We start from the raw sequence: 13081 nt of genomic DNA on the forward strand, positions 1-13081 counted from the left end.
CCCCTCGCCCCCACACCCCACTCCGGCTGTGCAGCGCCTGCCCCAGCCCCACTCCCTCCCTCCCTCACTGCGGGGGCCTCGATTTGCCCCCCTCCCCCACACCCCTTCCCTCCCCTATCCACTTCCCCCACAGCAGACTTCCCAGCCAGATGCTGCTGAGCTGTGCTCCTGGCCACATATCGGCAATCAGATCAGAATTAGCTAATATGGCTACTTAAAGATTGGCCATCAGTATCAGCCCAAAAAATCTCTATCGGTGCACCCCAATCACTACCCTGTGTTTGCTTAGCTAGATTGCAAGAGACAAGAAAAATATGACAGTACTGTTAGAAAATGCATCTTTGTAAATTATAGTACATTGAGACTTTTAGTTTCAACTTTTCCTGTGAGGAACTTTCCACCCTCAGTAAGCCCTGTAAAGCCAGTTTTCAGGGCTGTTGATCTACAGTAGTATGACAGTCCTTTGAAAAGTTAGTGTCTTATGTTTTCAGAGTAACTTACTTGAATCCAAGAGGAGGGTTTTCCCCCCTATTTACCATGGGGGAAGAGGCTCCTTGTCTTTGAATTAAGTACAAGGTAATGAGGCAGGTATGGAGCAGGCAGGGGTACAGAGGTGGGGGGCGGGCTGAAGGGGCAGAGGCTTTTGGGGGTTGGGGGGGCAGGTGGTAGGGAGAAGGCAGGTGCTAGGGGGTGTAGGCATTGAGGGACAAGTAGTGAAGGGGACAGGTGGCAGAGGCCAAGCTCGGGGCAGGGAACAGACTGCGCAACTCCCCCCCCCGATCCCCACCACCTGCCCCCTTACTGCCCCCTCCCCCACTTCTTGCTCCCCTACCACTGCTTTTTCCATTGCAGTGGGGGGGGAATTTAAGATAACCCTCCAATAATTACATTATATAACAAATTTATAAATTTTCCATGTATAAACTCTAATTAACCGGGGTCATCTTAAATACAGAGTCGTCTTGGATTCAGGTAAGTACGCAACTACAGGACAAAGGCTGCAACCCTGGATCGACCAGCAGCACTGGATCCACCAACTTTGTTCCTGCCATTCCCCTGACGCATATGAAGGAACTGGGAACAATGCAGTGAACCGGGAGCTCCTGTGTTGTTTGGCTTTGCGTCTCAAAAAGTTGTCTCACCTAACAGCTGGCATAGTCTGTGGCCCTTATCGCCTGTTGAAGAGAGGTAGAAACAAAACTAAGGCCCTCATCTACCTTTTTATTAGCTTTTCTAATATAGATAGAATGGTGTAACAGGCTGTGGCTTGACAGGCTAAATGTTAAATCATCATTAACTTTGTAAGCTTCTTGCTTTGGTGAGGGGCCTACTGTTTAATGGAAGCTGAGTTGAGATCTTATAATGCCATCTATCTGGGTTAGGCAATACCTGCTCTATTCAGTGGCAAATGGAAGTCAATAACTGAGGTTTCTACAAATAAATAATTATCAGCATGGAGCAGAACTGCTAGAACATTCCTCCCATCCCAAATGCATAACAGTAAAAAGCAAAGAGGTCAGCAAGGGACATTCTTTCCTGCTGTACTTACATTGACTCCAGGGAAATTATATCTGAGATGGATCTAACTCATTGTTTCTTGACTGACCTGCAAAAGGGGAAGGACAATGGAACATCCTACAAATCTTCTGCTGTAGATCCTCCTAGTCAAAAAGTATGATGCTGTAATATAGTATTCTTAGTGAATGCTTATGCACTTACGCACTTGATTAAACAAAATGAGACATAAGAATATAAATGCTTTGCTAAAAAGGAGCCCAAAGAAGGAGTATAGCTATTACCAGTTAAATTCATACTTCACTCCACTGGCTCATCTCCAGAGAATCTGTTGGTTTGTGCTGTGAATTCCATTAGAAGTATAATGGGGCAGCTCTGAGCCCTGGGCAGAGTGGTAGTGCGTGGGGCAGTGCTAGCTGCCAGCAGCAGCAGCATGGCCAGCTTCCAGCTGAGGCAGCAGCTATTTTTGCATCCTGCTCTGCAAAGATGGCGCCTGGGGCTGCTGCCCCAGTCATCCTCCCCTCAGCTACACTACTGAATTCCCGACACAGTGATTGAAATCAGGAAGAACTCCTAAACACAGAAGCTCAGTAGGGCAAATACCATGACTGGAATTTAAAGAGTTGAATAGTTTGCAACCAGTATAGTTTGTCATTATCTTTCTATGATGCTCAAACTAAAACATTTCTTCTATCCATGTTTGAGAGAGATTGAAAGCTTCCAGCAAAATCTCTGATTTTAAATGTAAAGACTATTCCCTTAACTGGCAGAAACTTTGGAAATGCAAGACACATTTTATTATAATCACTCAGTCTGGACATCCATCCATCTTGACTCACTATTTTGGTACCTGAGTGTTTAGTTGTTAGTTATGCTGAGAGAAGAGTAAAAAATATCTTACACTTCAATGCTTGAACAGTTTGCCACTAGGATCAGGAGGTGATTTTTCCTTTTCATTTGGCTACTAGCTTATCATATATTTGTTGGGGTTTTTAAAAATCTTCATTTTGAAATATTTTTATTAAACTAAAAGGCAAAACTGACCAGGAATCAAAGTCACCCCTATCCATCCTCCATGAGCTCTGTGAGGAATACCCAGTTCATAACAACACACATTGATACTTTTGAATTATTTTCTTCTCTTGCAGTACCTTCCACATAAGAATCTGAGGATGTTGGTGTGAACCACTGTTTTCAGAAATGACTTGACATCAGTCTTGCCTCTCTGAATCTCAGGCACTTTGGGGGCTTCTGGCCTCTATTATGGCTTCTTAGAACTGAGCAACAAGGACTGAACTAACATTTTGGCCTACTTGGAGAAAGAAGCATCACAAGGCCTACGAGTCTGATCTACAAGATCAATGGGATGCCTCAGTTTTTATCACCAGTGTTGCCCAACAATGGCATTCTAGAAAAGATGGCTGGCTGGCTGGTTGTTTTTTTTAAACAAGCAGAATATTATTAAATGTATTTCCTGTAGTTTTTATATTTATGAAAATTTAAAATTGTTCTTCAAAGCAAAAAAAGAAAGAAAAACAGACATAAGCTATATTGACTTTCCAGAGGTTGTTAATTGAAAGAAAGCACTGGCCTTAAAATAACAAGATGTCTCCACCACTGTCTTACACAGCTGGGGATTGTGCATGGAAATAATCTGATGTGTAAAAGTTGCAGTTGAAATCAAGTTTATGGTATTGAAGACAAATGCACATTAGGTTTGCCATTGGGATCTCCAAAATGGCAGGTTGCTGGGTTTGGTGCTTAACCTTCAACCAATACTTTATGGATTATAAGATCCTTATGAAACTTGAAGTATTTGCCTTTTGTACAACATCCACATGTTTGATTAATTTCTTCCTGAGAAAGACTTTAAACTATGTCTGTTCTCCAAGGAGGTCTTGCCTTTTCTCATATGATGGGCTGATAATGTTGGATAGCAGAATATTGTCACCTGTAACCCTATGAAGAAACTCAAGAAGCACAGCTCCAGTACCAAGGACATGAAAAAGACATTTTCTTTTTAAACCAGCTATGCAATTGTTCTCATAAAATGCATGAATGCAGCTCTGCATTTCTATCTCCTCCCCTCCTGGAAATCAGCTTTGTCATTTGTTTTAAATTCCAATATTGTTTAGGTACTGGGGCCTGACGACAATCACACATATATAACTGTTCTAACAGTCAATAGAAGGGCTCTGTCATTTACATGGCTTCTGTATCCTAGTCACTCACTATTAAAACTTTTGACTGATTTTATCCGGCTTTGAAGATTTTTGTGCTGAGCTACAGTATGAACATTCCATTGTGTTCCCAGTTAGTATTTTCTTCCAACTACTGTACTGTACCCTTAAACTGTTAAGGGGATAACTGTCTATCTGAAATTGAAATTTCTGTTGCTTACTAACATAAATAAGATCTTTTAAAAAACTGCATGTGTAAAATAAAAACCTCCTGGATAACTTACTGTCAAGTATAAGTCTAAGTTCCATTTTCAAAAAAAGTACTTTAGAACCTCAGAGTCAGAATTTAGAAGGTATTTCAGCACCTTAAGATACTGAAATGCAAAGGTTTGAGATGCAGCTTTCTCATCAACTTTGCTAGCAGCTTTTGGAAAGAAATGACCATCCAATAACATAAAACCTATATTTGACACCAGTCCTCCATTCTTTGTACATATGAAGTGTCAGTGGAAGTTTGAACGTACAGAGCCTAAGGGGCTGGTTTCTGTTTGGCTAAGGACAGATTTGGGAATATGAAATTCTACTTCAGAATTAAAATGTGTTTGATTTAAAATGTACCAGGAATTAACCACTGTATGATGATTTTATTTTAGTCAGTGATACTATAGTAAGTAATGTTTTATTCCTTCCACAGTTTTCCAGTCTGGGAAATGAACTATATCTGGAACCTCCTCCTCTCATTTATTATTGATGAAAGTCAAGTATAAATCTGCCAAAGTTGATAGGTGTTTATACATTTGTTCTGGGAGGCAGGGTGGAAAAGGAGGGGCCTTAATTAGAGCATCTCTGAGAGCCGCTGTAATTAAAGTGCCTGGAGTATTGCATGTATCAGTGTCCCCACACTGAAAAATGGTGGTGGGGGCACTTTAACTAAAGCTGGTTGAATGGGCTTTAGTAAAAGCGCCCCGCCGCCGTTTTTCAGCATGGGGATGCTGATACATGTGAAGCTGGAGTCTGCTGGAGCACTTAATCGAGTCTGCTGTGAGGCATTGTAATTCCAGTGCATCAAAGCAGCCTCAGTGTTCATGTACAGGTGCCCCATGAGTGGTTAAAATTAGTGAAAAGGGAATCAGGCCCCAACCATTTGTCAACTAGATTGTGCTAGCTCCATAGAATAATTCTGACAGTCCATACTGGGCATTAAGGAAACATGTTAGGCAAGTACCTGAGAATTACAATGTTTCAGGTTACAAGATTCTAAATTGAATTATGCAGAGGATTCAATCACAAATTCTTATGTAAATTCCCTTTGACATGGGCATTCTTTCTCCTGGCTCCTTTTTTCTTTTGTGCATTTTGACCTTTATATTTGCTCTTGGATTTTTCTCCCATTCCCTATGGCTGAGCCTCATTCCTCTGTTGGACTTCCCTAACCCATGCATAGGCAGGCTCTGGAGCATGAATGCTGCATGCCCCTAGAGGCTGGGGGGGCACAGCTCTCCTGTTGGCAGTGGGAGCGTGGTGGTGGCAAGCAGGGAGCTTCCACAGGTGGCCACAGCACTATTGGTGGCGGGGAGGAGAAGCAGCACCAACAGGCAGTTGGCAACCACCCACAGACAGGCTGACCGTGTCAACGACGAAGGGAGGCAAGGAAAGTGGTGAGCAGCAACCACCCACAGGCACCGCCAGCAGTGTCGCTGGTGCCTTTTCGCAGGGGGCGCACCACCATGCTCGGGGGGTGCATATGCACCCACATGCACCCCCTGTGCATCACCAATGCTCTAGAGAAATGCATTACTTGTATTTCTATGGGCCGTCTCTGAACTGAGTACTATAAGAGCAAGAAACTGAAGGCCAAGCCTGAAGTCCCATATTCCTGAGTGTTCTCAGGGTCCAGAGGGAAAAAAACATGGGGTTTTAGTGGAAATGATTGATGCTACCAACCGCTGGGGTTGCACTTACGGGTTGCCGAGGGAGTGATCTAGATCCAAGGTTATGCAGCTTATCTTCTGTCTGTTTTTTGTCTCCTCCAGCACAACTCCCCAGTAACAAATCTAAGGTCCTTGGCGCTGGGGGAAAATTGTTTTAAATGCTATTCGGGAAAACATGACAGCCAAAGATGCTTGCAGGATGGAAGTGATGCTTTTTGATGACAGATACTTCCATGTGGTTCCAACTCCTCCAGGCATGAAAGTTATTCTGAAGATGGACAGAAAATAGCATTTTGACAATGCAATCTTCTAGGTCAGTGGTTCTCAGCCTTTTTTTTTACGAGGACCCATTTGTAAACATCGATGGTCAGTCCTGACTCAGTAAGTAGTTCAAGTAGAAAACAGCTCCCTGGCCCTGCCAGTGCCCCTCTCTCCCAACCCACTGCCCATCCCAGCCCCAGGCTGCCAGTGTGTGAGGCAGGGTGTGGCTATGTGGGGGGCCCCAAGCCGTCCCTTGCAAGCTGGAATTCTGCCAGCCTACAAGGGAAAAGCCATGGTTTCCCACATTTTTCTCCTTTAAAGGAGAATCCGTTTTTAAAGTGTGTTGATCCATTTCTTAAAGTTTGTTCATGATCCTTTGATATATTCTTGCAACCTACTTTTGGGTCAGGACCCACAGGTTGAGAAACACTGTTCTAGGTGGTCCAGACCTGAGGGCTGATTTACAATGGTATCTGCAGCTGCCCCCTTGACTTCAGTTGAATGTCTGGGTGCTGAAAGGCTTTTGGTATTGCAGGAACAACTAACTGAGGAGAAGCTCATCAGCTTTTCAGTTTTACATTATTTTAAGAGGTAAAATTAATAAGCCATCTGTCTTTTTTTACTGTAAAACTATTTGCAGGAGTTCATTAATTCTATGGCAAGCATTCAGTTAACCCAGGTTCACTGATTCAGAAGGAACTATTCAGGCAGACACTCAAATGGAAGGAGAGATTTAAGATTTAGAAATCATTGTGTCCCTCCAATAAAATACAGATACAGGCATTCCTTTATGTAAAAGACATTCTTTATGTGTGGACCTGTTCAACCACATACAAGTTCTGTAAAGGGCATGCTGCAAAGGACAGAGGGAGGAAAATCTCATGTTATGCCACCAGTTAAAATAGAGGTGAGAGGCATAATTTGGTTTATTTCTGTGTATACATCTCCAGCCCTTAAGTTACTCTAGTTATTTCAGAAAAAAGAAGCCTAGTTTATTGCATCTTATTAAAACAGTGTCACAAAGCAGGTCCTAACCAGGCTTTAAAAGCATCCTGTAACACAAGACCCCCTATACCAGCCTATGGGCCACAATCTTATCTCCCTTACACTGGGGTCTGTTTGCAGTGTCTGCAGTAAACCCATTAATCTCAGTGGGATTAATTTAGATATATACCAATACACTGAGATAAGTCTCTGGGTCTAACTGGGGAGAGCAGATGTTCCTTTTGGTTCAGTGCTTACCCTTCTTTACTCCCTCTTTTCTTTGTTTGCTGCTACATGTACTTCGTTTGTTTAATAGTCACACACTGGCATGTTACCAGGCCAGGATTGCAACTACATGTATTTCTGACGTACACAGGCACAAGCTCAAATTTCTACTTCCTGTGAGTTGGCTCGTTTTATTTTGCATGCTAGAAGAACATCTGACACACTACCACAGGGTGGCATCATAACATCATATCCTGTCCTTTCTTAAGGCCATAATTTGACATTTCTCTGACATTTATTACAGTATGTGGCGTATTTATACTGTAAATGAGAAGAACATTGTTGCTTGAATTGGCACTATACCACAGGTAGTTCCATAAGTGCCACACTTGGTCAAACCAGTATTCCATTTACTATAGTAACCTGTCTTCTGGCGTTGAGCATACCAGTACTTTGGAGGCAGTTGTAAGAAAATGGTACTGGGAAATTTTGTAGAATAATTGCTTTCCCTTTTTCTTTTATTATGGCAGGATAAATATAAGCATCTACTGTTTCTCCTCTGTATAACTTATTATTTTGTATATGAGTATTATATCCTATCTTATTTATCACCACTCTTTTCTTAGTCTTTTCAATCTTTTCTTGTAAAGGATTTTTTCCATCCTTCTAATCATTCTTATCTGCCTCTGACACCAGTATACATGCTATAACATTAATAAATACAGCGACCAGTATTAAACATGTTACTCCAGGTAAGGGCAAACTATTGACTAATAAAATGTTTCCAGTATTTTCTATCCTATTTATAAATACTGGTATCTTGTTTGCTTTAAGCACTGATGCACATTGAATTGAAATTTTCATTAAGTTGCTTATGATGATCCACAACATCTTTTTTCATTGGTATGGTGATACAAGTCTCATCATCATCACCCTCCGTAAGTAATTTATTTTTTTCCTTTAGATGTGCATTATCTTGTGCATTGATTTTTATCTGCCATTTAGCTTCATTAGATTTCTTTGCCTTCATTAGGTTTCTTTGCCTCCATCTACAATAATCTGGAATTTTTGGCTTCAGTAGGATGTTAGTACATTTGTACAGTTAAACATGTACCTAAGTCAAAGGCCTGCCTAAGCCTTCCATCTGTTCAGCATACCCCTTTCTGTAGCCAACAGCACAGAAAAGAGTGATAAGTCTAGCATCGTATCTGGCATTTTTAACTCCCTACCCCAAATATCCAGATAGCCTTTCACAGCTGTCTTGACTGGAGATCACCTTCTGCATGAGTCTGAAGCAAAGCTTGCACTCTCGTGTCTGGAACCATCACAAGATGCTTTAACCACTCCACTACCTTACCTCTACCTTCTTAAATACTGTCAAGAATAGGGAGTGTTGGTTGTAGCCGGGTTGGTCTAAGGAGAATGGGAACATTTTCCTGAATTGGAAGGAGAGTGATGCATTACCTAACCCATGGAATCTGATCCAATGTTTCCTATTTTTATTCTGGTTATCCATTAGGAAATTTCTAGAATGTTTGCTAAAAGTGAGAAAAGAGTGGGTTTTTTAAAAGAAAGTTACCATATTTGATATGACATGAATGAATCAGCTTTAAGTGTTTCTTGATATCCTGGAGTGACAGAATACAAAGGAAACTGGAGGTGTGGTTTGTTGTATCAGTGAAAATACAAAGTTGAAGGAATTGCACTTGTGAGCTCAGGAGAACCATAATGAATCATGTTGGGTTGAAATAACAGAAGGATTAGAGGCCTTATCATGTTAGCACTCCTGTCTTTCAAAGAGAAAGACATTGGGATAGGAGGTTCAGTTACAGAAAAAAACATCTCTTGTAAGAGAACTTATGGAAGGAATGTAGGTGCCTTATGTAGGTGTGTTATTCATTTGATACAAGCAATTAATGTTTATAGTCTTCTTTCCCTTCAGTTGAGTACTATAAGAAAATAAGCTTCATCTGCATAAAGGAAATGACACAATGGGAGGAAAACATAGGCTTAGCAGTGCTACGCTGGGTAGCACTGTGGATGAAAGAGACTTGGGGGTCATGATTGACCATAAGATGAGCATGAGCCTTCAATGTGCAAAAAAAAGCGAGCAAAACGCTGGCTTGCATCCATAGATGTTTCTTAAGCAAATCCCAGGACGTCATTCTCCCGTTGTACTCTGCTTTGGTGCGGCCGCAGCTGGAGTACTGCATCCAGCTTTGGGTTCCACAATTCAAAAAGGATGTGGAGAAGCTTGAGAGAGTCCAGAGAAGAGCCATGCACATGAACAGAGGTCAGGAAAACAGACCTTATGACAACAGGCTGAGAGCTATGGGACTCTTCAGCCTGGAAAAGCACAGGCTCGGGCAATCTGTAAGTTTATAAGGGGTGTCCACCAGGATCTGGGGGAACATTTGTTCACCAGAGCGCCCCAAGGGACAACAAAGTTTAACGGTTATAAATTCCTGCAAGACCGTTTCAAGCTGGACATAAGGAAGAATTTCTTTACTGTCCGATCCCCCAAGGTCTGGAATAGCTTGCCACTGGAGGTGGTTCAAGCACCTACTTTGAACACCTTCAAGAGAAAATTGGATGCTTATCTTGCTGGGACCCTATGACCCCAGCTGACTTCCTGCCCCTGGGGCAGGGGGCTGGACTCGATGATCCTCCAAGGTCCCTTCCAGCCCTAATGGCTATGAAATCTATGTATTTTGAAAATTAGTTTCCCTTTTCAACAAAGTTGTTGGATTATCATTGATATTAGAAGCTCTGTCTTTCATAGACCAGTATTAATGAAAAGAAAACATAAAGACAGGTCATGTGTGAGCTGGATGTAGAGGGAACAATCATGGACCTGGTTTTTATCCTTTAAATCACATGAACCCATGTTACTAAGGTGCTCTTAACTCCACTACTGAAGATTAATTATATACTTGAAATTGTTGCAAGGTTAATCCTCCTAAACTGGTAGAGCTAATTAAAAAGTATGTTGGGTTAATTGAACCTGTTACAATTCATAAGAAGAGACCAGCTTCAATTTCCTGCACCAGTAGAAAATATAATGCTTTCTTTTTATATATCACCTGACATCAAAGAGTGCCCAACCCAAGTTCTGGGCACCTTGGCAAATAAAGTATTTACACACACAAACTGGCCACAGAAAATGGCACTTACTCAGAAGCTTGTGAACAGAACAAATGAACTGAGCCCCAGACTAAAGCTCCCTCTCCAGTACTCCCAACTCCAGTGAAAGACATTTTTGCAAGTGTAAAAGACTGTAAGATTACCTGCAGTTTCTAACCCCCTAAGTAATTTCAAAAGAACCATGTACTATGATTCTGCTTCTGCTATTGGGATCTTTTTTTCATTTTGGACAATTGTGGGCATGTCTACATGTACATTTAGGCACACCTGAATTTAATGTACATTAGCTTAATGCGCATTAAGGTGATTTAGCTTTGCATCTACACATGCCCATGTTAAAGTGGATTAATGCTGTGTGCACAAACTAACACAGGACTAAAGTTAGTTCTGAGTCAGTCCATACACAGCGTTAATGTGCCTTAATGCGTCGACACGTGCGTTAATGCGCTTTAACTATTTGCGCCAAAATGTGATACCTACTTTTGCAGTTATCAAATTGTGGCGCAAATAGCCTAAAATTGCCATTTTAAGACTCATTAAGAGCACACACTTGTAGAGGTGTGCCCCTAGTGCACCTTAAATTGGGCTAAAGCACCTTAAATTGACATATGTAGACATGCCCTGTATTTAGAAAGAAAACTCTCCACCATTCAAAGATGAAGCCCAGTCTGGCATTCCCCTTCTGGATTTCACATTTGAACCTGTCATAGAAATCTAAAATTAAAAAAGAAATTCTATGAGGGAGAAGAGAGAAAGAAAGGTAAAACCTGTGAGCCTGCACATTGGATCCTACACTGCAGCATGCAAAGTAAAACACAGTTTTCAGAAATGTACTGTATCAAAGGAATTGGTAATTCAATTGTGTCTATCCCCAGTCACCAACTTACTATGATTAGAAATTGTGAGGGAGGTGAGAAGAAGTATTCACATGGATCTAGCCCTGTTCATGCTTTTGGAAGTTTGGGTCAAGATGTGCCATATGAGTTAGAACTTGGGCCTTTCTCTAAGATTAATTGAAGACAAATCTGATAGCTACTGAAAAATGAGTTGTCTTTAATATCTCATTTGACATGCAGTAGGTTTTACAGTAGTCTGCTCTGAACTATGGGTTATTTATTTCAGTGAAACTGTAACAAGCAGGAGGAGGAACTGAAAGTTTTTGTTATTGTGTAATTGGCTTTTTCATAGGCTTCTATAATAAAAATGTATGTTGACACATGAGTCACTGATTTATATACTCCTTTCGGGTATTGTGAATATGCATGTAGGACCTGACCCTTTCTCAAAATGTGGGCTAGGGTATCCTAACCCAATAAAAGGATGACCAGAGCCAGCACAAACGGTCTTTCTTACTGTAATTTTTTCCTCCAAAGACCATTTACAATATAGACCCCCAGAACTCTGCTGAACTCCCAAGTCTGAGGTCAGGCCATAACTAGAACCTGTCCCCATGCAGCATGTTTAGAACTCATTCAGGTGCTGCAAAGCTAGATCCCACAAAGTCCTCCAGGAGCAATTCCACAACTTTCTGCTCCAGACTTTTAGCCCTTCTACACCTAAATTCTTATTTCTACTGCATGTCAAGTAAAGGTAAGCAGACTGCAGATTGATTCTTGGGAGAGATGTGTAAGGGAACTTAGAATCACACTTAGAGCAGGGGTGGACAAAATATGGCCCACCTGCCAGATCCAACCCACCAAGGGATTTTGTCCAGGCCACAGATAGGTCCTTCCCCCTTCCCATTCCCCAGCCCAGGTGTGGGAGGCAGCCTGGGCAGTGGCACATGTGGCTGGTCACACTGCCCACAGGCACACAGCGGGGCTGGGGTGGCACAGCAGCTGGACTCCATTTCCCAACGGCCTCAGTGGCAGTGGCAGCTTCTGGCTGCCACAGCCACCAGACCCTGCCCTATTGCTTGGGTATCTCAGTATATCTGTCTCACACTCACTGCTGGGAGCAAGATCTGCACAGGCAGGGCACTTGGCTGAGCAGCTGGCATGGGGCTGGGGGCTTCTGGGAAGCTGTGTCAAGGAGTAGGACAGGCAGGCAGGGCCGGGGATTGGGATTGTGGGACAGTGACAACACAGGGCGAGGGCCCAGGGCAGAGCTGGAATCTGCTGCTGACATGCCCCTGTGGTGGGCACAGGTTCCACAAGCAGGGGCAGTCAGGGAGTGGATCGTGGCTGTGCCCTGGTCCCATGCTGTCACTGCCCCAAGATCCTGGGCCCGGCCCCAACCTCAGATCCCTGTGCACCTGCAGCTCCATCCTGTTCTCCTTGTCATGCGTCCTGCCTATGCAGGTTCCAGTCAATCTCCATGAAGACCCTGGGATCGTGGGACGACGATAGTGTGGGGCCAGGGCTGGGGCAGAGCCTAGGTCTGTAGGCAGGGGTATGTGGGCAGTGGCAGTGCCCTAGGCCTGCACTGTCACCACTCCATGAACCTGGCCTCACCTATCCGTTCCACTCCCAAACACTGCTCCCCGCCCACCTGTTGCCCCATCCCACATAGGGAGTTTTGGAGAATTATTGTGCAGGGTGGGGACTGCTGACCCAGCCCACAACAGCTCAGCAAAACTCTCTATGTAGCCTGCATGCCAAAATAATTGCCCACTCCTGATTTAGTGCCATGTTCAAGAAATAAGCAGTGCAGTATGGATTTAAAGCATTTAAAACCCTGTGACAAGTGAGGACCTTTAATATTCATTAATAGCCTGGCAAAGGATTTTTGTGTTCAGACTAAGTCACTCCCTGCCTGTCCAGTATCACCTGCCAATTTCCCCACAGAAGTGAAGCATACTTTCTTTACAGGCCTGCCAGTTGCCCACTGGTTAGAGTCACC

At 42.9% G+C, this 13081-nt stretch overlaps 1 protein-coding gene across 3 annotated transcripts in view; it reads left to right on the forward strand.

The window, feature by feature from the left end:
- Positions 1-3994, forward strand: part of CIB2 (calcium and integrin binding family member 2) — a 131236-nt gene extending 127242 nt beyond the window's left edge. For all 3 annotated transcript variants that reach the window (XM_090028533.1, XM_090028534.1, XM_090028532.1), the window contains one exon: positions 2664-3994. In XM_090028533.1, the coding sequence (XP_089884659.1) occupies positions 2664-2685 (22 nt within the window). In that variant the 3' untranslated portion in view covers positions 2686-3994. The remainder of the gene's footprint in view (positions 1-2663) is intronic.
- Positions 3995-13081: the final 9087 nt, after the last annotated feature.

The sequence above is a fragment of the Crocodylus siamensis genome, chromosome 15 (assembly GCF_052110815.1).
Source record: "Crocodylus siamensis isolate JL-2025a chromosome 15, ASM5211081v1, whole genome shotgun sequence".
Classification (NCBI taxonomy): Eukaryota; Metazoa; Chordata; order Crocodylia; family Crocodylidae; genus Crocodylus; species Crocodylus siamensis.